Source organism: Arvicanthis niloticus, chromosome 5 (genome assembly GCF_011762505.2).
Source record: "Arvicanthis niloticus isolate mArvNil1 chromosome 5, mArvNil1.pat.X, whole genome shotgun sequence".
Lineage (NCBI taxonomy): Eukaryota > Metazoa > Chordata > Mammalia > Rodentia > Muridae > Arvicanthis > Arvicanthis niloticus.
In genome coordinates this window covers 36,931,706-36,951,310 of record NC_047662.1, presented here as the reverse complement: position 1 = coordinate 36,951,310, position 19,605 = coordinate 36,931,706, and the positions used below count along the sequence as shown (strand labels likewise).

Sequence of the window (19,605 nt, the reverse complement as noted above, 5' to 3'; positions counted from 1 at the left end):
AACAGAAAGCATAAATAGTGTCTGCTCCTTTAGATCCAAAGGTGATCGAGAGACAGCTATTGGGAAGGGATGGGTGGAAAGAGCTTGGGTACTTGAATAAGGGCCACTCTCACAGAACAGGATGAAGCCAGGGGCAAGAAGACAAGGGATCATCTCTCCATCTCCTCCATCTTTTGTATGTGTCAGAACTCCAATGATCCTTGAATATTAAATTTGAATGTAGTCTTCTGGGTTTGCATGAAGATGCATTTGATATAAGGGGACTTAATTTTTTTTTTTTTTTTAGTTTAGTTTTTTAGTTCAATGGTGTGTATTTGACTTAGAACCTTTAAGAATTTTGACAAATGGCATGTGGGTCTCCATTAATACTCTTGCCTCAGACCCTACCAATGTTAATATCAGAACTCAGTCTGCTGTTAGGAAACTCTAAACTGATGTCACAATGTTATATTGCTATAACAAAGTACCCAAGGGTAGGTGCTTTATAAAAATGATTTCTCTTGCCTCGTGGATTCTTGAAGGCTGAAAAGTTCAAGCTCAGGCAGTCACATCTGATAAAGATCTATTTTTAAAAGTTTTTAATTAGCGTATTTTAATTATACATAATAATGGGTTTCACTGTGTCATTTTCATGAACGTATATGATGCACTTGGATCATATTCGCCTCTCATTATCCTCTTATCCCTCTTACACACTCACCAGTCTCCTCAACTTGTTCCCTTTCTTCTCAAATCTCTGCGTGTGCATTAGGGTTTTGTGCAGGATGAAGAGTTATTTATAGGAGCATGGGCAATTGACCAGTGGCCGCATCACTGAAGAAAAGGCCTCTCCCACCACAGCAACACTAATTGCCTATAGATCCTCCAGGAGGGGTGAGGCCCATGAGTCACTCCTTACAAATAGCAGTTAACTGCCTATAAATCTTTAAAGAGGGGTGGGGCCTCAAGAGCCCCTCCCACCCTCATGTCAGAATGTTGACCGGCCAAAGCTTGTGCACATCTTATTCTTGTGGTCACAACTCGCCAGGAGTTCAAGAGTGCAATGTCATGTCCTGCCCAGAATACAGTACTCTGCAGCACTCCACCCCTTTCCCACTTGGGCTCGTCTGTCTGTTTTGTGACCACTTCTGTGATATTCCCTGAGCCTTGGTGTGATACAGATGTTCCATTTTGGACTGAACACTCAACTGTCATTTATTCTCAGAATTTTAACCAGTTATGACTCTTTGTGATAACTGTTGCCCACTAAAAAAGAAGCTTCTCTGACCAAAGCTGACAGCTTTACTGGTCTGCTAAGACCTTTAGAGCATATAACACAACAGAGGACATCATGTGGTAGAGGTGTGAATGAGAACAGTAAGCCTACAAGAGAGAGAGCAAGAGAGAAAACAAAGGAAGCTGGACTCACAATGTATCAATTCATTCTCAAGGTAATTAATCCAGTCTCTTAAGATCCAATGGATGCTCTGGAGATGGACCTTAATCTGTCCCCTCAGAGTCATGCCCCATGGCCCAATTCCCTTATACTGGACCTTACTCTTAAAGGTTACACCTCCTCTCAATGACATGGTGGGTGAAGTTCCCAGCACATATGCTTGTTTTATGTTTTCATTTAAGTATATACTGTACTTGATCATATCCGTCTCTCCATTACTCTTTTCTTTTCTCTCCTGTTGGTTCCCATTTTAACTTTCATGTCCTTTTTTAAAACTCTAGATTACATATATGAAAGGGGGAAAAGTCTCATATTTTTCTTTCCTATTCTGTATTCTTTCATAATACAATAGCTCATTTCATCCATTAAAAAAATTTTTTTTTAGGAGATTGGATATATTGGTATATGTCTTTAAGACCAAGACCAGCCCTAGAATGGCAGAGGCAGATACATCTCTGAGGCCAGCTGGGACTACATAATGAGACCCTGTCTTACAATTTTAAATTTCTGAGTTTATTTTTATTCTATGTGCATGACTGTTAGCTGGAATGTATGTCTGTATTTTACATGTCTGGCCAGCACCTACAAAAGCCTGAAGAGAGCATTGGAACTCCTGGAACTGACTCCTTGTATTCATTCAGTCCTTTAACTCTCTTCCATTCTTAATATTTCCTTCCTTCACTCTTCCTATTTTCAGCATTGAGGTTGAACCCAGGGCCTTATGCATGCTAGATAGCACTCTGTCATAGAACCATATCCCTGTAAAAGTGTCTTTTACTTACTTGCCTGGTATAATTGTCATCCCAGAGGCTTACTGCTTCTGTTTGCTAGCCTAAGTCTAGTCCTGGAAGCCTCCATACAACCTAATCTTGGGCTAGCATGTTTTCTGCCTCTGAGACTTACTGTTGAATAAGCTCACCCTTTCTTATTCTTTTGATTGCTGGCTAGCTGATTTTACTCAGCTGTTCTGGCTCAAACTCCTCTCCAAGATGATTGATTCAATCTGGCTTCTCTTAGCTCTGCTTGGCCTCAAACTAACTCTAGCAATCTGCTCTAATCTGACTCCTTTTTATTCTCTGGCTTGTTCTGTCTTCCCCTGTGTCTAGCTTGTTCTCTCTCTCTGTAACCTGTCTCTGTACAACTGTCCCAGTAAGACTGCCCTTTCTCCTCCCTCTGTCTGCTACCTAGCTTCTCTGTTTTCTGTGTTCTCCTGAGAGTTGGGCAGATCCTATTCCAACAAATCTTTCTCTGATTTGTCATTTTGTCTACCATTCAGTCAGACATCACTTTTAAACATGGGTGCTTCCTTCTACAAACTACCTTTACCTTCATTGTTTGGAATTAAAGGTGTGTGTTAAGGGCATGTCTACATTCCAGCCAGATCACACAGATCTAGAAGGTCTTTGGACCGTCTAGCAACATGCAGCCATGTTGCTAGACTAAAATTCCTCTACATATCCTCAGATCTCCCCTCACCTTTTTTTGAGAAAGGGTTTTGCTATGTATCTCGGCTGGTCTGGAACTCTCTATGTAGACCAGGATGATCCTGAACTCCTAAAGATCTTGCCTTCTTTTTACTTTTCTATTTTGTGACAGGCTCTCACTGGACAAGGCTGGCCCTGAAATCACTCTGTAGCCCAGAAGTCCTTGACCTTGTAATCTCTCCATGTTTGGAAATGTAAGTAGTTCTACCAGGCCCTGCCTTCTTTGGTTTCCTTAAGAGTAGTTTCCTCTGAAATTCAGTGTTAGGTTGAACAGTACCCATAGCCAACTCCAGAGGTTTATACATTTTTACAAGTCCAAACCTTTAAAAAGTCTAATTAGGGGGGTGGGTGGGTGCTATTTCCAAATATTTATGAAAGGAACACTAATTAACTTGGCCTGGGTGGGGTCACTTATGGCCAGGAGCAAAGTCCTGTGCAAGTTGAAGAGGGAGATTTCATGCTGAAGTCACCAGAGGTATTAGAAGGTATCCACTACAATGGGATAATTGACTCACCAGTTTAGGACAATGATCTTCACCCAGTGTCAGGCCATAATCCATAAGCAATGCTCTTTGGGCTACCTGATATAACCTGGAGGGTCCTTGACATAAATGAATAATTCAGATACACAGAAGAAAATAAATGAAAACATCCTCACTTACTTTCTTATAAAAATTTATAAAAGTGCATCCCTCTTGCCCCCAAGGATCTTACTGTATAGAACTTGATTAGATCTCACAGAGATCCACCTGCTTCTGACTCCCTAGTAATAGGATTAAAGGTGTATACTAGCATCCCCAGAGCATGAAACCATTTAAAAATAAACAAATGGGGCTGGAGAGATAGCTCACTGGCTAAGAGCACTGACTGCTCTGTCAGAGGTCCTGAGTTCAATTCCTAGCAACCCCATGGTGGCTCACAACCATCTGTAATGTGATTTGATGCACTCTTCTAGTGTGTGTCTGAAGACAGCTGCAGTGTACTCATATAAATAAAAAAAAATCTTTAAAAAATAAAAAGAAACAAATGGATTAAATGGGAAAACATTTAAAAATTATGGAACTGAGTATGATGGTTTACCCTTATAATCCCAGCACTTGATAAACTGACATATGAAGATTACAGTGAGTCTAGAGTCCTAGGGTCAGCCAGCTTGGGCTCTAGAGAAGAGCTTGTCTTGAAACATTTAAAAAAAAAATAGAGGAAGAAGGCCTGGTATTTGTGGTATTACTTTCCTAGGATTGTGATAGTGTCTTACCACAACTGGCTGGCTTAAAACAATAGAAATGTATTCTTTCATAACATTGGAGGGCTGAAGTCCAAGGGTTCAAAGCCAAGATATCTGCAGGATTAGCACTTTCAGGAGACTCTGGGAGAATCCATGCCTTCTCCTAGATTCTAGGGGTTGCTTGTAATTCTTGGTGCTTTCTGGCTTATAGAGGTATTGATTTGATCTCTGCCATTGTCTTCAAACAGCTTTTTGTGTATGGCTGTGTCTCAGATCTACTTCTTCAGTTCTTATAAGGACATTTGTCATTGGATCTAGAACCCACCTTAAATTTATGGTAATCTCATTGCAAAATCTTTACTTATACCTTTGAAGACTTCTTTTTCAAATAAGGCCATATTTAGAGCTTCTGGGCTTAAGGCATATACAGATTGTTAGATAGAACTGGCTGAAGTGGTACTAGGGTATAATCATTTCCCCCAATGTATTACTTGGTCAGAAAAAGAGACAAAACAAACAAACAAAACAGAGAAGTCTTAGTGGTGTTATTGAGTTAAACGTTTCAGAGATGAAGCAATTCATGGGTGAGATGGGTACTGCCTGGTTCTTATTTGCAGGGTCCTAGTCAAACACTGCAGAAGCAGCAACCACAAAGCCCCATATCAAGCTAGGATTCTGGGCTCAATTCCTCTATTGTCTTGGAAAAGAAGACTTAATCCAAGGGATGTGTTTCAGTTGTGGTTGGGGAATAAAGCCTCCAGTGAATTCCACAAGAACAGAATCATGAGGTTAAGACTCTGCAGTCAGAAGCCAGGGAGAGGCTGAGAGAGCTAGGCTGTTGGAGAGGGGGGAAAGCAAAACAAAACACAACGAAACAAAAACTGAGAGGGTCAAGAAAGAGTGCTGTTTTGTCCTGGTTTTAGTGCCCCAGGGAGAATGAGTTAGTTTGAAAGCACAGAGGTCATGGAAATTGTTGCTTGTTCTTGTAGCACGCCCTTATGGTATGGTGGGCTTATTTAGGACAAGTGGTGTCTTCCAGAGTGCTCAGCACAAGATTGGTTAAGAGGAGAGGCTTAGTTGAGGTTGAAAATGAAAGCTTGTTATTTTTGGACCATTTTTTTCTTCTTAAAATGCTCTGTCTCCCCCCCCCGCCCCCCCCCCCCGCGCGCGCGCGCGCGCGCGCGTGTGTGTGTGTGTGTGTGTGTGTGTGTGTGTGTGTTTTGAGACAAGTTTTCACTGTGTAGCTCACTTGTGCTGTGTAGCCCATGCTGATACAGAAATCTCTGTGTAGCCTGGGCTGCCTCAATGCCACTGTGCCTAGTTTTTAATTTGGTGGGGATTTGAACTCAGGTCCTCATGCTTGTACAAGTATCTTATCCCAGCCATCTCTCCAACCTCTTAGGTTTTCTTTTTGTCTCTTTCCCCTTTTCTTCTTTCTTTATTTCCTTTTTTGTTAATTTGTTTTTTGAGATAGGGTTTCTCTATGTAGCCCTGGCTGTCCTGGAACTCACTCGGCAGATCAGGCTGCCCTCAAACTCCGAGATAGATTAGCCTGCCTCTGAGAGTGCTGGGATTAAAGGTGTGTGCCACCACCACCCAGACATGCATTGCTTTTCAATACACATTTCTCAATACATTAGAAGCCTTAGTTCTGAAAATGATGTAATTTAGAATTTTATACTTTGGCACTCAAAAAAGAGAAATAAGATTTTAAATGAAGTTTTGTGTATAATAGTGATCTTTACTAAGTGTTATCTCTTGTGCAACATGATTGTAATATCCTCCTTCTCCTCTTTCTCTTCCACTTCTTCCCCTCCTCCTCTTGACATAAGAAAAATCTGACTTGGTGGTGCACATTAGTAATCCCATATCTCAGGAGATGGAGGTAGGAGAACCAGAGGTTAGCCTAGGCTATCTCCAATCTTGTAGCACACTTCCTATCTCTGTCTCCCATGTGCTGGGATTACAGACCTGTGCTACCATGCCCAGATTCTTCCTTTTAATTAAAGAAATCTTTTTGAGTGTATGATTTTTTTTTTTAAATCAAATGATCAAACCTTTTGTTGTTTTTGTTTTTTGTTTTTGGAGACAGGTTTCCTCTGTGTAGGCCTGGCTGTCCTGGAACTCACTTTGTAGACAAAGGTGGCCTCAAATTCAGAGATCCTCCTGCCTCTGTCTCTCTAGTGTTAGGATTAAAGGCATGCTGACCAGGTCTTTTGCTTGTACTTTCCTTACTCAGAGATTTTTTTTTTTAAAAAAGAATTCACTTATTTATTTAGATTTATTTATTTTATTTTATGTGTTTGAATGTTTTTACTACATATATGTAGGTTTACCATGTACATCCATGGTCAGAAGATGGTGCTAGATATCCTGGAACTGGAGCCAAAGGTGGTTGTAGGTGCTAGGAATCTTCAAGAGTAACAAGTGCTAGAAACCACTGAGCCATCTCTGCACCCCGTCAATGATGATCTTTTAGCCCTGGAAGCCACCTCATTTCACCAGGTCTCCAGGATGATGTCCCCGTAGAGATTGATGTGGAGGTTGCAGAAGGCCCTTTGGTTTTAATACACGTATTACATAAACTACTTGAGAGTTTCCCGCTGCTTGCAAAGAAAGCTGTTATCTCTACTCTTAAACTGGGATTGTCAAGTAAGAAAACTGGGCTACCTTTATCCTCAAACAATGATACATATTAAATGTATTTTGATTTGAGACCTGTGGCATTACATTACAGTTAGATATACTCTAGAAAGGTAGCCCAAACAACAAACTGCCCAGAACTACCGAAAGAATGAACTCAGGAAGCGAGCATGCTTCAAAGCCCTATATGGAGTTACATTTCAGAAATGAGCTGGGCTGAAAACAAAACCCATCCCTTTCCTAGCTGCTGAGCTTTCCTGAATTTCCTACAAACTGCCTGGAATTTTTCAAACAATTCACAGCTGATAAAATAGAAGGGTGGCGGAACTGAAAGTCTGTGGTGAAGACCCTGGAGGCAACCAGCGGGAGAAGGTCACTGTCTCTAAGTGTTCCTGTAACCAAAGAACTGCTCCTCTGCACCACCTACCCCCCCACCCCACCCCACCCCCTTTTTTTTTTTTTTTTTTGGTTTTCTTTTTGTCCTTTCAAGTAAACCAGGAATCAGGATCAGCTGAGGAGCTACAGAGAGAATTACTAGGGTAATTTAGAATTTAGAATGCTGTAGAACCTCCTTGGAAAATATACTTGTAACATTTTCTGACCACTCAATGTGTGCCACACCCTTAGCAGGGCATGGATGACTCAAGGACCTGCTCTCCACCCACAAGAAATTCTTTCTTTTCTTCTTTCTTCTCTTTCTTCCTTTCTTTCTTCCTTCCTTCCTTCCTTCCTTCCTTCCTTCCTTCCTTCCTTCCTTTCTTCCTTCTAAAAACAAGATAGAATTAGTCTCTATAGCCTTGGCTGTACTCAAAACAAGATCTGTAGACCAGGCTGCCCTCAAACTCAGAGCTCTGCCTGCCTCTGCCTCCTGAGTGCTGGGATTAAAGTTGTGCATCAGCACTGCTCAGCTGTTTTTTGGATTTTGTTTTTTGTTTTTTTAAAGAAAACTTAAAATATTATTTTATGTGTATAGATGTTTTTCCTGCATGTATGTCTGTATGCTACGTGCATGCCTGGTACTCACAAAGACCAGAAAAGGGCACTGGATCCCCTGGAACTAGAGTTACAGTCAGTTGTGAGCCTCTATGTAGGTGCTGGGAATCAAATCTGGGGCCTCTGGAAGAGTGACCAATGCTCTCAACTGCTGAGCATTCTCTAGCCCCAGGGAATTTTAAGGAATGTTGGAGAGCTGTATCTAACAACACAAGCTTTAACACGTAGCCCAAGGCTGTTCAGAGGGGATGATTCCAGCAGACTTCAAAAACAACTGTAGAGAAAGGAGTTTGCTATTTTATACTGTAGTGTGTCACATGGAGGATAAATTTTTACTATTCCCATACCTGTAAATACCTCACTACAGTCAATTCTTATTTTATTTTTGAGACATTCTCACATAGTTCAGCCCCACCTTGAACTCGCTATGTAGCTGAGAACGTATTCCACCCTGGAGGAATTCATTTTTACAGTAGGGCCGGTTATTGACAGTTCTTAGGAGATGGCAAGAACTATGTGGAAAGGGACTAGAGGAGTTGGCAGGAACCAGAGCATCGAAGGCCTGAATGCCAGGCTAAGAGAACAAATCATTTTCCAGAGGGCATGAGAAACCATCTGAGTTTAAAGTAAAGGAACGACATAGGTTTGTTTTTGTTTCTTCCCAGTGCTCCAGACTGAACCCAGAGCCTTGCCTGTCAGGGTTTATTTGTTATTGTTATCATTATAGTTATCGTTACTGTTATTATTGCTGTTATTATTATTCATCTTAGCTATGTGGTGTATGGACTAAAGAAGGCAAGGAAATTAGGTAGAAACTGTTCAAATGTGATTCAAGAAATTGAGGGATTCTGGGGACTGAGGACAGAGCTCAACCTGTAGGGCATTTGCCTCACATGTATGAAGCCCTGGGTTTAGTTCCCAGCACTACATACAACCAGTTGTAGTGGCACATACCTGTCATACTTGGACTGAAGATGGGGAAGCTGGAAGACCAGAAGTTCAAGCTCATCCTTGGCTATATAGTGAATTGGAAGCCAACTGGGCTACATGAGAAACTGCCCTGTGTAAATAAAATAGATAAAACAAATAAACAAAGGATCTGACAAGTTGCAATTTGGGCTAGCTTTTTTAATGAAAACCTTAAAAAATATGTATATAAATAAATAAATATATATGTATATATAAAATAAACATATATGTTCCTTCTCACATAGTGCTTTCCAACTCCTAAGAACTGTACATGTATATATATTTTTCTGGCTGCCCTGGAACTTGCTATGCAGACCAGACCCAACTAAAACTCAGAGATCTGCCTGTGCTTGTTCTGCCTCCTGAGTGCTGTGACAAAGGCACGCACCACCACTCCAGCTTAAGATATACTTTTTAATTATTTTGTTTTATGTGTATGAATACTTTGCCTGTATGTATGTCTTTGCACTATATGTACACCTGGTGTCTATCAAATCCAGAAAAGGGCATCAGATCCCCTAGAACTGGAGGTGCAGACAATAGCGAGTCACCATGAGGGTGTTGGGAACCTCTGAAAGAGTAGCTCATGCTCTTTACTGCTGAGCCATCTTCTAGCCCTTGGTGAAACTTTTTCAGGCTTGAAGTTAATTGTATGTATTGGAGAAATAAAAATAAAGAGACCAAGGTATATAAAAAGTTTGAGAAATCCCAACTACTGAGAAGTGTCTCCTCACCTGCACCTGGGTCAAGACCATCACTTCTTTGGGGGCTCCCACAGCTTTCTGTCAGTTTCCCTTTCCATGCCTGCCATTGTTTGTTCCTCTGTTGGCTCTCCTTTATGAATCTAGAGAACTCACTGTTAGAGATTCTTTCTTACTCATTCTATATCTCCAGGTAAAAATAGTCGCTAGGTACATGAAGAGGCGAGGGGCTGGAGAGACTGCTCAGTACTTAAGTACTGCTTTTCCAGAGGTCCTGAGTTCAATTCCCAGCAACCACATGGTGGCTCACAACCATCTATACTGGGATCTGGTGCCCTCTTTTGGCAAGCAGGTGTACATGCATACAGAGCACTCATACATTAAAAAAATAAAAATAAAAAAAAAGAGAGAGATGAAACTATGATGTCACAGAAAAGGAAATGTTCTTGTGGTGGAGACCTGGCCTCTAGTGTCAGCTCTGTTACTAAGTGATTGCATGACTTTGAGCAAGTTCCTTCACTGCTTTGGGTCTCAGTTCCTCATCTGTAAAATGAGACTAAAAATACAATCCTCTTCCCCAGGGTTATGGAGAGCACATGAGGTAACAGAGCTCACCAGCTGCTTGCCCTGTTTGTGCCCTGCCCTAGCAAAGCAGCCTGGACTATTGTTCCTGTCATTTGGATCTCATTTGCTCTGTCTCCTGGTGAGAGCCAAACTGAAATCTGTTGTTGGAGGGGACATTTGTAGAAATGGCATACATATCATCCAGGTGGCCTTTGTGTTGCTAGAAGGGCAGATATTAAAAGAGAGGAACATGCCAGGCAACAGGGAGATGTAGTTTTATATCCTTTAAAGCTGAAGGAGAGTCCAAGGTGGGGAGTGTGGTAGAACAGATCTCCATCATGTGCTGCTGGGCCTAAGCCCCTAAGCCCAGGACTTCATCAACATTTGGACAAATGCCACTTCTCTAAAGCCCACTCATTCATCTACTGTCATAATTCTCAGGGCCTTAGGCTGATATGATTAACTCTATCATGATTATTCAAGTGTTAAAAAAAGATGAGGGGAAGTTTTTAAAAAAAGGCAAATACCATGTAAGAGCGATGCTATTCAGAGCGTTAGGCACAGCTATCTCAAGAGATATGTATCAATCCCCAGGTGAGAGGACTTTCTAGAAGATTTACTAACACTGCTCTTTTTGCAATCTAAGGGAAACTTTCCATCCAAAAGCATGTGGCTTTGGGAGGCCCTAGAAGCTGCAACTGATAATTTTTAGTGCTTTCTTTGGTTTCAATTTATTAAGTGCATTTCTTTAGCTGCATGGGGGCGGTCTCAGGAGATCAGTGGTCAGGGAAGGTGATGATCGGGGAGTGTGTGTGGGGGAAAGGAGATTGAGGCCAGTGAAATTCTTCCTGAAAGGCTAAAGTTAGTCCTGATGTCAAAGCTAGTGACCTCAGGGGAAAAGGTACGTTTTCATTTGGTCAAGTTTTTTTTTAAAAAATTTTGTGTTCAGATGGTACCTTTAATCATGAAGAACTTTTGGCTGAGTTCCAGGCAGAGTCTGCTGGCACAGAGAACGCTGAGATCACACACTATATTCAGAGCACAGAAGAAAATTTTCATCCCTTTCTGAAATATAGGGAAGGGGGGAATGGAGCACATTTGAACAGTTTTGTAATAAAACAATAGCAGGGTTAAAAAAAAAAAAAGGAAGTGTATCCTATCTATTTGGAATTCAGAAAGGTACCATTCTAACTATTAAGTGGTATTTTTATTTATTCTTAGAGCTTGAAAATAAATTTAAGTAGCTTGCATAAATCCAAAGGCAATCTCCAATTTCAAATATATAAATGAAGGCAGATAGATTTTGTGATTTACCTAAGGCTAATTTAAAGTAAAGAAAGGAGGCAAAAGAAGAAGGAGGAGGAAGAGGAGGAGGAAGAGGAAGAGAAGAAAGAGGAGAAGGAGGAGGAAGAAGAGGAGGGAGAAGAAGAGGAGGAGGAGGAGAAGGGGAGGAGGAAGAGGAGGATGAAGAAGAGGAGAAGGAAGAAGGAGGAGGAGGAAGAGGAGGAAAAAGAGGAAGAGGAGAAGGAGAAGGAAGAAGAAGAGGAGGAGAAGGAGGAGGAGAAGGAGGAGGAGAAGGAGGAGGAAGAAGAGGAGAAAAGCACCTTCTAAAGTAGCAGGTTGTGACCCAGAAGTTTGAGCTCTTAAAGCTGAATTTAATCCACACTAAGGCCAAATATAATCCTCCAGTATGGAAGTGGTCCAGAACACCAGAGCTAACATTTTTTACCTTTGCCAAAGAGCCAGAGGCAGTTAAATGTCGTGCAATCAGAACCTTGATTCTGTTTCTTAGCTGGAAGAAAACCCAACATCATGTGATAGGCACTTCACACCATGGTAGGATGATGATTGAAGCCCATCTTAAAGGGAATATTCTCTTTCTGGACATCATCATAGGCTCTTGTGCCACTCATCCCTTGGAAATCTCCTATTCAAAGGTCTATTTAAGTTGGAGATTTGGATCATACACTTTTTTGGTGGTAAGAATGAATTATTGCTGACTTAGGGTTACTATCGCTGTGATGAAACACCATTATCAAAAACAACTTGCTGAGGAAAGAGTTTATTTTCCTCACAGTTCCATGGAACAGTTCATCATCAAAAGCAGTGAAGGGAAGAACTCAAGCAGACGGGAGTCTGCAGGCAAGGGCTGAGGCTGAGGCCATGGAGGGGTGCTGATTACTGGCTTGCTCACCCTGGCTTGCTTAGCCTGCTTTCTTATAGAACCAGGATCACCAACCATCGATGGCATCACCAACAATAGGCTGGGCCCTTTTACATCAATCACAAATGAGTAAAAGTCCCTACAGGCTTGCCTACAGGCCTGTCTTATGAAAACATTTGTTGTTGTTACTGTTTTGTTTTTTTCTGAGACAGTGATTCTCTGTGTGGTCCTTGCTGTCCTGGAACTCACTTTGTACACTAGGCTGTCTTCAAACTCAGAGATCTGCCTGTTTTTGCCTCCTGAGTGCTGGGATTAAAGGTATGACCACCAGTGACTTGGCTTAAAGATATTTTCTTAATTGAAGTTCCCCTCTCTTAGATGATGCTGTTTCTTTTTTTTTTTTTGGTTTTTTGAGACAGGGTTTCTCTGTATAGCCTTTGGCTGTCCTGGAACTCACTCGGTAGACCAGGCTGGCCTCGAACTCAGAAATCCGCCTGCCTCTGCCTCCCAAGTGCTGGGATTAAAGGCGTGTGCCCCCACTGCCCGGAGATGATGCTGTTTCAAGTTGACATAGAACTATCCAGCATAATTGCTTTAATGCCATGTATCAACCTTGATCATTAGACAACTACTGTGTTACTTTTTCACTCCATCCTGCTAAACCTTAGATATGGGTAAGGCATGGGTGATTACTTTGTATATCAGAAAGGGAAACCCATAACTAACTGATCAAACTCAGTCCAGGCAAAAGCTGCTGTGGAAACATGAAAGACATTTTCTTTTCCACACTTTTGTCTCTTCAGTTTTGTTTTCTTTGGGAATGCACAGGGAGGGATATCTGTGTATACCAACTTGCCCTCGACTGACTGTTTAGCCTTTTGAGTTATCTAATGTGAACACTTTTGGCACTCAGATATGGTGAGGTAGAGACTGCTGGGAAGCCAGCCACAAATTAGAGTTGTTCTTCCAACATCTTCTACCTGAAGGAGCAGTTCAGGAGATTAAAATTAATGAGCCCTGCCCCAGAGCTGCTTAGCTTTTGAAATACATTTCAACTGAAGAGACAAAAGAAGGCATCTACAGGATTGGAAAAGAATTCTGGTGTGCTTTTCGAATTTGTTTCCTTAATGCTTAACCCTCTCTGTATTTCCTGGATTTTTATCCCTTTACTTTGTATCCAGTTTGTACACATTTTGATTTTGACTGTTTCCTGGGCCTGTCAGTACACCCTCATGTCCCCTCCCCGCCCCCACCACCATTTTTTTTTTTTCCCAGATAGGATTTGTCTTTGTAGACCTGGCTATCTTGGAACTAGCTCTGTAGACTGGGCTGGCCTCGAACTCAGGCCTCGAACTCAAGAGATGTTTGCTTCTGTCTCTAGAGTGCTGGAACTAAAAGAATGAACCACTGCTACTGGCTTAATCCAGAACATTTTTTAAGAAAAGCAGAACCCTTTAGGAGGTAGAGGATAAAAAGTGGCGACCCTTCCAGAGGCCAATCAATACGCAGAGCTACTCAGGATTGGTTTTGCTAGGGCTTAAATCAGGTTGTCAACTCAAACACAATGGGCTTTGTTACTCCAGTGTAAAGAGGAAACAGCAGTTTTGGCCTCCTCAGACTGTGTTGTAGGGCAGAATGGCAATTTTAGGCACAGGTTAGCTATTCAGGGTTCCCCCGGCAAGTTAATTAGCTGTTTCCGAAATGCATAGAAATGTTCAGCATTTCTACACTGAAGCAAGTCTCAAAGCTTTAAGCTTGGAGGGAGGGAATTGTGTGTGAGGAAGTGGAAAACAGGATAGCGCCTTTTTGGCAAGAGAATCCAACACCTGTGATTTATCTCAGAAATCACTCAGACACTGTAATTCCAAAAAAATAAAATTCTATTTTATTCTTATTTTTTAATTTTCTGGTTTGAGAACTAAAACTGGAGGGCTTGATGAGATGCCTCACTATTTAGCTGAGCGTTACTATGGGTTCAAAAGTCCTTCAGTGCGAAGCAGAGTAGCGCGGCAAAATGACTCCCCAAGAAACACTCAAGGTTCGGGTACCCTCCGGGAGTCGGGGGGGGGGGAGGGGCGATGAGCACCTTGTCTGGACAGAGAGTCCTGCAAGTGGGTTTGGCGACCTTTACTGTATCTTATGATTTAACACCGGGGTAGGGGACAGCGAACGCAGCAAGGTGAAGAGGCTGGTGAGGAGGAACTCTGCCTAGAGACTTCCAATGGAGCAGAAGAGTGTGCGCCCCGCCAAGTGACAGCACGCCCCGCTGCCGCCGCTCCCCTCCCCCCCCCCCCCCCCCCCCGCGGCTAGTCTCCAGGCAGAAGAGTCTCGCGCCAGCCCGTCCTCCCCCTCGTCACTAGTCCGGGAGAACCGAGCCACAGCGGGAAGCCCCGCCAGTCTCCGGGCAGCTTGAGCCCCCGAGCGCTCGCCCAGCCTGTCAGTAACCGCCGTTTGCGCCTTCTTTCTTTCTCCACACCCCCTCCTTTTCCTCCTCTTTTCTTTTCCCCTTCTGCCTTTGTCCCGCTTAGTAACTGAGGTCCGACCAATCGCCGTCTTACCGGCCGGCGCCGGCTAGCTTCTGATTGGCTCGCTCGGGGCGCGCAGCCGTCTCCGCTCCTCAGCTGGAGCAGGGCAGACAAAAGACGCAGGCTCGGGCTCCGGCAACCGGGATCAGCCAATCACCGTCCGCCCCCCACTCTTGGCGGAGCTCGCGTGCGCCCGGCTCTGACTCCTGGCGAGCGGCCAGCGCCCGGACTGTACCATTCTGAGCGAGGCTAGGGGGTAGTGGCAAAGTCTGATTAAAGTGTCGAGGCTCACAGGCTGACACGGAGAGTTAAAAGTCGAAGCGGAGGACAGTGGCAGCCTTCTTTCTCAGGTTCTTGACAATTTTTGCACGTTAGGGTGAAAAGAAGTGGAAAGGACAGTCGAGCTACCGACTGTTCCTCCTGTCCCGCACGGTTGGGTGGCGCCTCAGCGGGGGTGGCAAGGGGGGCGGGGGAGGAGGTCCCCTCAGCGCAGTTAAAATGAAACTCTAGTGGTTGGAGCCAGGGCAGAGCGTGAGGGGAGCCGGCGCTGTCGTGGTTACCTTTACTACACCGGCAGAGTCGAGCTGACTGGACTCTTCAAGGGGTCGCCATCCCGAAGCTGCGAAGCTTGGGTTCCCAGCCTGACGCGAACAGAGCCCGAGTCCCAGTCCCAGAGGGAATCGCTCTCTGCAGACCAGTGGGACCCCGAAACTTGAACGCAACCCCCCTTTTCAAGCCTTTGTCACTTCCCCGGCTTTCTCCCAACGCGTTCTTTTATTTTTTTCCCCCCTTCCTCTCCATTCTCTCTTCCCCGAAGGACACAAAAGTGGCTTCCGCTGAAAGATTAGGAGGCGGTGGGAGCTTTTCCCTTTGGAGAGCGATTGTGTAGGAAGGATTTTCGGGAAGCTGCTTTTTAACACCACTGCTCTTTGCTTTCTGAGCTTCCCTGTAACCCTCTGAGGTAAAAACCCCGTAGCTTGAAAGTTCGGGGCATTTTGTTGGGTGCTTTAGGAGGAGAGAAGGGAAGGACCTTGTCCTCATCCCAGTAGTTTGGCTGGACTTGTACTGGCCGTTGGAACCCCCCACGTACATTTCCGTGTGGAACTTTTGCAAAATATATTTAGATTTTTAAATATCAGATAAAAGATATATATGCTTTCTATATATTTCCTGACGACCTGACCCTGACAGCGCGATGTACAATACGGTGTGGAGTATGGACCGCGATGACGCAGACTGGAGGGAGGTGATGATGCCCTATTCGACAGAACTGATATTTTATATTGAAATGGATCCTCCAGGTATTTGAGAGCAAACTTTTAATTTTTTTAAAAAAACTGTTTGGACGGGTTTGATTTGTGCTTAACAAAACCCCGGTGACGTTTTCAGGCCAGAAGTATTCTTGGTGCGCCAGGTTCGGGATGAGGGACAGATTGCAGTTATAGCTGCAGTAAAACTGTTCTGGCTTACACCTTTAAAGTTTGCAGTTAGGACCCTGATCCCATTGTCCAGAGAAGGTGGGGGTGGGGGGGACTGGAGTGGGGGTGGGAGGAAAGACCCGTTTTGGTTTGGCCTTTGCATGTCATTCAGGTTTTTGACGGCCCTCCACTTTTTTTTTTTTTAAATAATTCAAGATTTCTACTGGCAATGTTTTATAATCCATGCTTGAAGGCAGACTTTCCCTTTGTGGTGATTCCTTAAAGCTTATACTTTAATGCAGTTGTCTGATTTGGTTCGTTGTTATCTTACCCTGGTTAACTTTAGAAACTGAGTTGCCTTTGTGATTATTCATTTTGAGACTTCTCCTCTTAGAAACCAAATGCCGGTTAGTGATTTTCAGGGATTGGGCGGTCTTATTCATTCATGGCCTTAGTCTGAGGCTTTTTGCCTTCTGTGCATATAGTTTCTTAGGTCTGCATGTAGTATTTACTACTGGTTAATTAATTTATGGTGATTTAACTTAATTTGGAGGATAGAATTGATATAATTTCGACTCTTAAAAATAGAGAATCTTTCTCTTTCCCGTGAATGGGATATATACATATATGTGATAGGTTTCCATATATGTACATGTGAAGTGTAATATGAACATATTTTTATTTGAGGATTTTGAGGCCACTAGAGATATTCTGTGTTTCTCACAATGAAGGAAAAAGAAAGAAAAACAAAAGTTTTTTGTTTTTTAAAGTATGCCTCATTTTATAGTTATTATAGCTGTCAGATATTCAAATCCTCTTTGCATTTATAGACAGTGCTTTATGTAATGATTTTGAATAAGCAGAGGGCCTTTGTGATTCTTTATTTTTAATTGAGGATAAATTTGTTGCCTTTTAAACTGTGTTATAGTTAAGTCTACAGAATAAAGTGTTTCTCATTAGAGAACCTTGCTTATTGTAAGACTATATATTTTTGGAAACATTGGAAAGGAATGGAGTCCATGCAAGTATAATGGAGAATAAATGTCTTGTAGAAGGTATGTAGCAATTATTTCTGCATCCTTGTGAGTGGTGGATTATCTTAAAAAATTAGTGATAGTGTAAATGATGCCTTAAAAAGTAATAACAGTATTGAATGACCCTTTTCTGAAAACTCTTAATGACCACTAAGAGTTTTTCTCTTTTCCTTTGTCTTAGTACTGTCTTGGTTTACGTTTGTAATTGTGGTTGTGATCCAGTTGACGCTTTCCAGTGTTTATAAAGTTTGTGAGATTTACCACTGTCTATTGTGTGTTTCCCCTTTGTTTCCCCCAATGGTAAAGCATAGCCTCTGTGACATACATTTGTCATTCATATGTTCAGAAATCCAGGCCATCAGTGGTCTCTCTCTCATAAAGAGTGAATAATGCTATATATCTGTATTTGTAAGAATTGTATATCCACATCGCCTTAGAATCACGCTGGATCATAGAGTATCTTGCCTTCCAGACATACAAAGGGAATTTATTGGGCGGGGAGTTGAGAGGGAGGAGGGTAGAAAATAAAGAAGGTACTAATGTTTGAAAATTTTAATTTTATAGAAAAATATTGACCAAGTTGAGCTGAATATATATATATTATTTGTTTATTTTTTGAGCCTGAGTCCAACAGTATAGCTCAGGCTAACCTATAGCTCTGTATGGTCTAGGCTGCCCTCTCAAACTTGCATTCCTCCTGTCTTATCTTCTGAAGTGTTAAGATTACAGGCATGTGCCACTATGTTTGGGCCCAAAATAATTTTTCAGAAGGCTATTATAATTATGCAAAATGTGGGTTTTAATATGTATGTTTAGAAAATTCTGATCCAAACTTTCTTTTTCACTGAAATAAACTTTTGAATTTAAGATGTTTATCCTTGAATGAAATTCTGTATACTAAATATTCAGAACACTGAAAATACATTTATACTAGTATGTTTTATATCCTTACTATAGAATATGGTTGTTCCTAATAGTATTTCAAAAAAGAAGCTGCTTTTAAATATGCTGAAACACTGACTATAAATTGAATATATTTTCTTTCCTCCCTTTTTTTGTTTTTGTTTTTTGTTTGTCTTCTTGTTTTTGAGGCACAGAACTTACTTTATGTAGACTATGTTGGCCTTGAACCCATAGAAATCTACTTGCCTCTGCTTCCCAAGTGCTAAGATTAAAGGAGTGAGCCACCACACCTGACATAAAGTGAATGTGTGTATATCTCTGTGTGTGTATGTATGTGTACACATTTTTACATGTGCATTACATATTTTAATTGTTTAATGCCAAATTATATTTTATTTAAGTTATCAGGAACCATAATAATTACTTTAGAGCAGTTCTTTGATTACCAGTGAAGAAACAAAAACAGCTAAATAAGACATATCTTTTTTTTTTTTTCAAGATACAATGATACTAACATTTTTTTGGATAGTTTTATACAACATTTTTTAACCATATTCAGTCCCCCTTACCAACTCTTTCCAGTTCCAGTCCCCTTTGATTGGCAGCATGTTTCTATCCATCTTTTCCTAGCCTTCCACCCTAACAAAAAGTTCTTCCTTCCTGGACTGGGGGAGAGGTTATTGTTTTCCTATTTCTCTTCAATGCAGTCTATAGTTTTTGTTTGTGGATGTTTTGCCTGGTGTTTATCAGTGCACTACGTGTCATGCCTGGGGCCCTCAGGCCAGAAGAGGACACTGGATCGCCTCCAACTGGAGATATAGTTGTGAGCCATGATGTGAGTGCTGGGAATTGAACTCCAGGGTCCTCTGGAAAAGCAAAAAGGGCTCTTGACTGCTGAGCCATCATCTCTCTAGTCCCCAGCTTACAGTTTTATTGTTACAATATTTTATGATGATTTACCTTTAAAAAAAATCTTCCAAAGGTGCTGGGTGGTGGTGGTCATGCCTTTAATCCCAGCACTCTGGAGGCAGAGTCAGGTGGATATTTTGAGTTTTAGGTCAGCCTGGTCTACAGAGTGAGTTATAGGATAACTAAACCTACACAGAAAAACCCTACCTCAGAAGAAAAAAAAAATCCCAATGGCTTCTTTGCCTCTCTCTCTCTCTCTCTCTCTCTATATATATATATATATATATATGTATATATATGTGTATATATACATGTATACATACATATGTATACATACATATATATGTATATATATGCACACATACAACACACACACACACATACACATGCACCCCACATTGGTTATCCTTGCATATAAATCCATCTTTCTTTTTCTTCCTAATTTTCTCATCCATTTTTCTCCTGGAGTCTATCATAACTTCTATGGACGCTATTTTTTCTTCTTGTTACTTTAATGTATGCTTTTGTCTTTTCTTAATCACTTGTAATGGTCGCTTGTCAAAATGTTATATGTTTTTAACTTAAATCAGATGCATTTCCCCCCCAGAATATGTACTTCCTGATACCCTTTGTTA

The 19,605-nt window shown here is 41.9% G+C and overlaps 1 protein-coding gene and 1 long non-coding RNA gene across 3 annotated transcripts in view; one reads left to right on the top strand and one right to left on the bottom strand.

Moving 5' to 3' along the window:
• The first annotated feature begins 3,093 nt into the window (after window positions 1–3,093).
• Pik3r3 (phosphoinositide-3-kinase regulatory subunit 3) overlaps window positions 3,094–19,605 on the top strand; it is an 84,131-nt gene continuing 67,619 nt past the window's right edge. The window contains exon 1 of one of the 2 annotated variants that reach the window (XM_076934401.1): window positions 3,094–3,113. Coding sequence is in view for 1 of the 2 variants with exons in the window: in XM_076934400.1 (XP_076790515.1) it covers window positions 15,902–16,007 (106 nt within the window). In the remaining variant the exon portion in view is untranslated. Of the gene's footprint in view, window positions 3,114–15,153; window positions 16,008–19,605 lie in introns of those variants that run through there. The other variant, XM_076934400.1, reaches the window with a different exon arrangement.
• LOC143442372 (uncharacterized) lies at window positions 6,319–14,850 on the bottom strand. Its single transcript, XR_013110497.1, has 4 exons — window positions 14,740–14,850; window positions 10,974–11,082; window positions 8,738–8,843; window positions 6,319–6,703 (listed from the first exon to the last, which is right to left on the bottom strand). It is a non-coding gene; the product is annotated as an uncharacterized LOC143442372 (long non-coding RNA).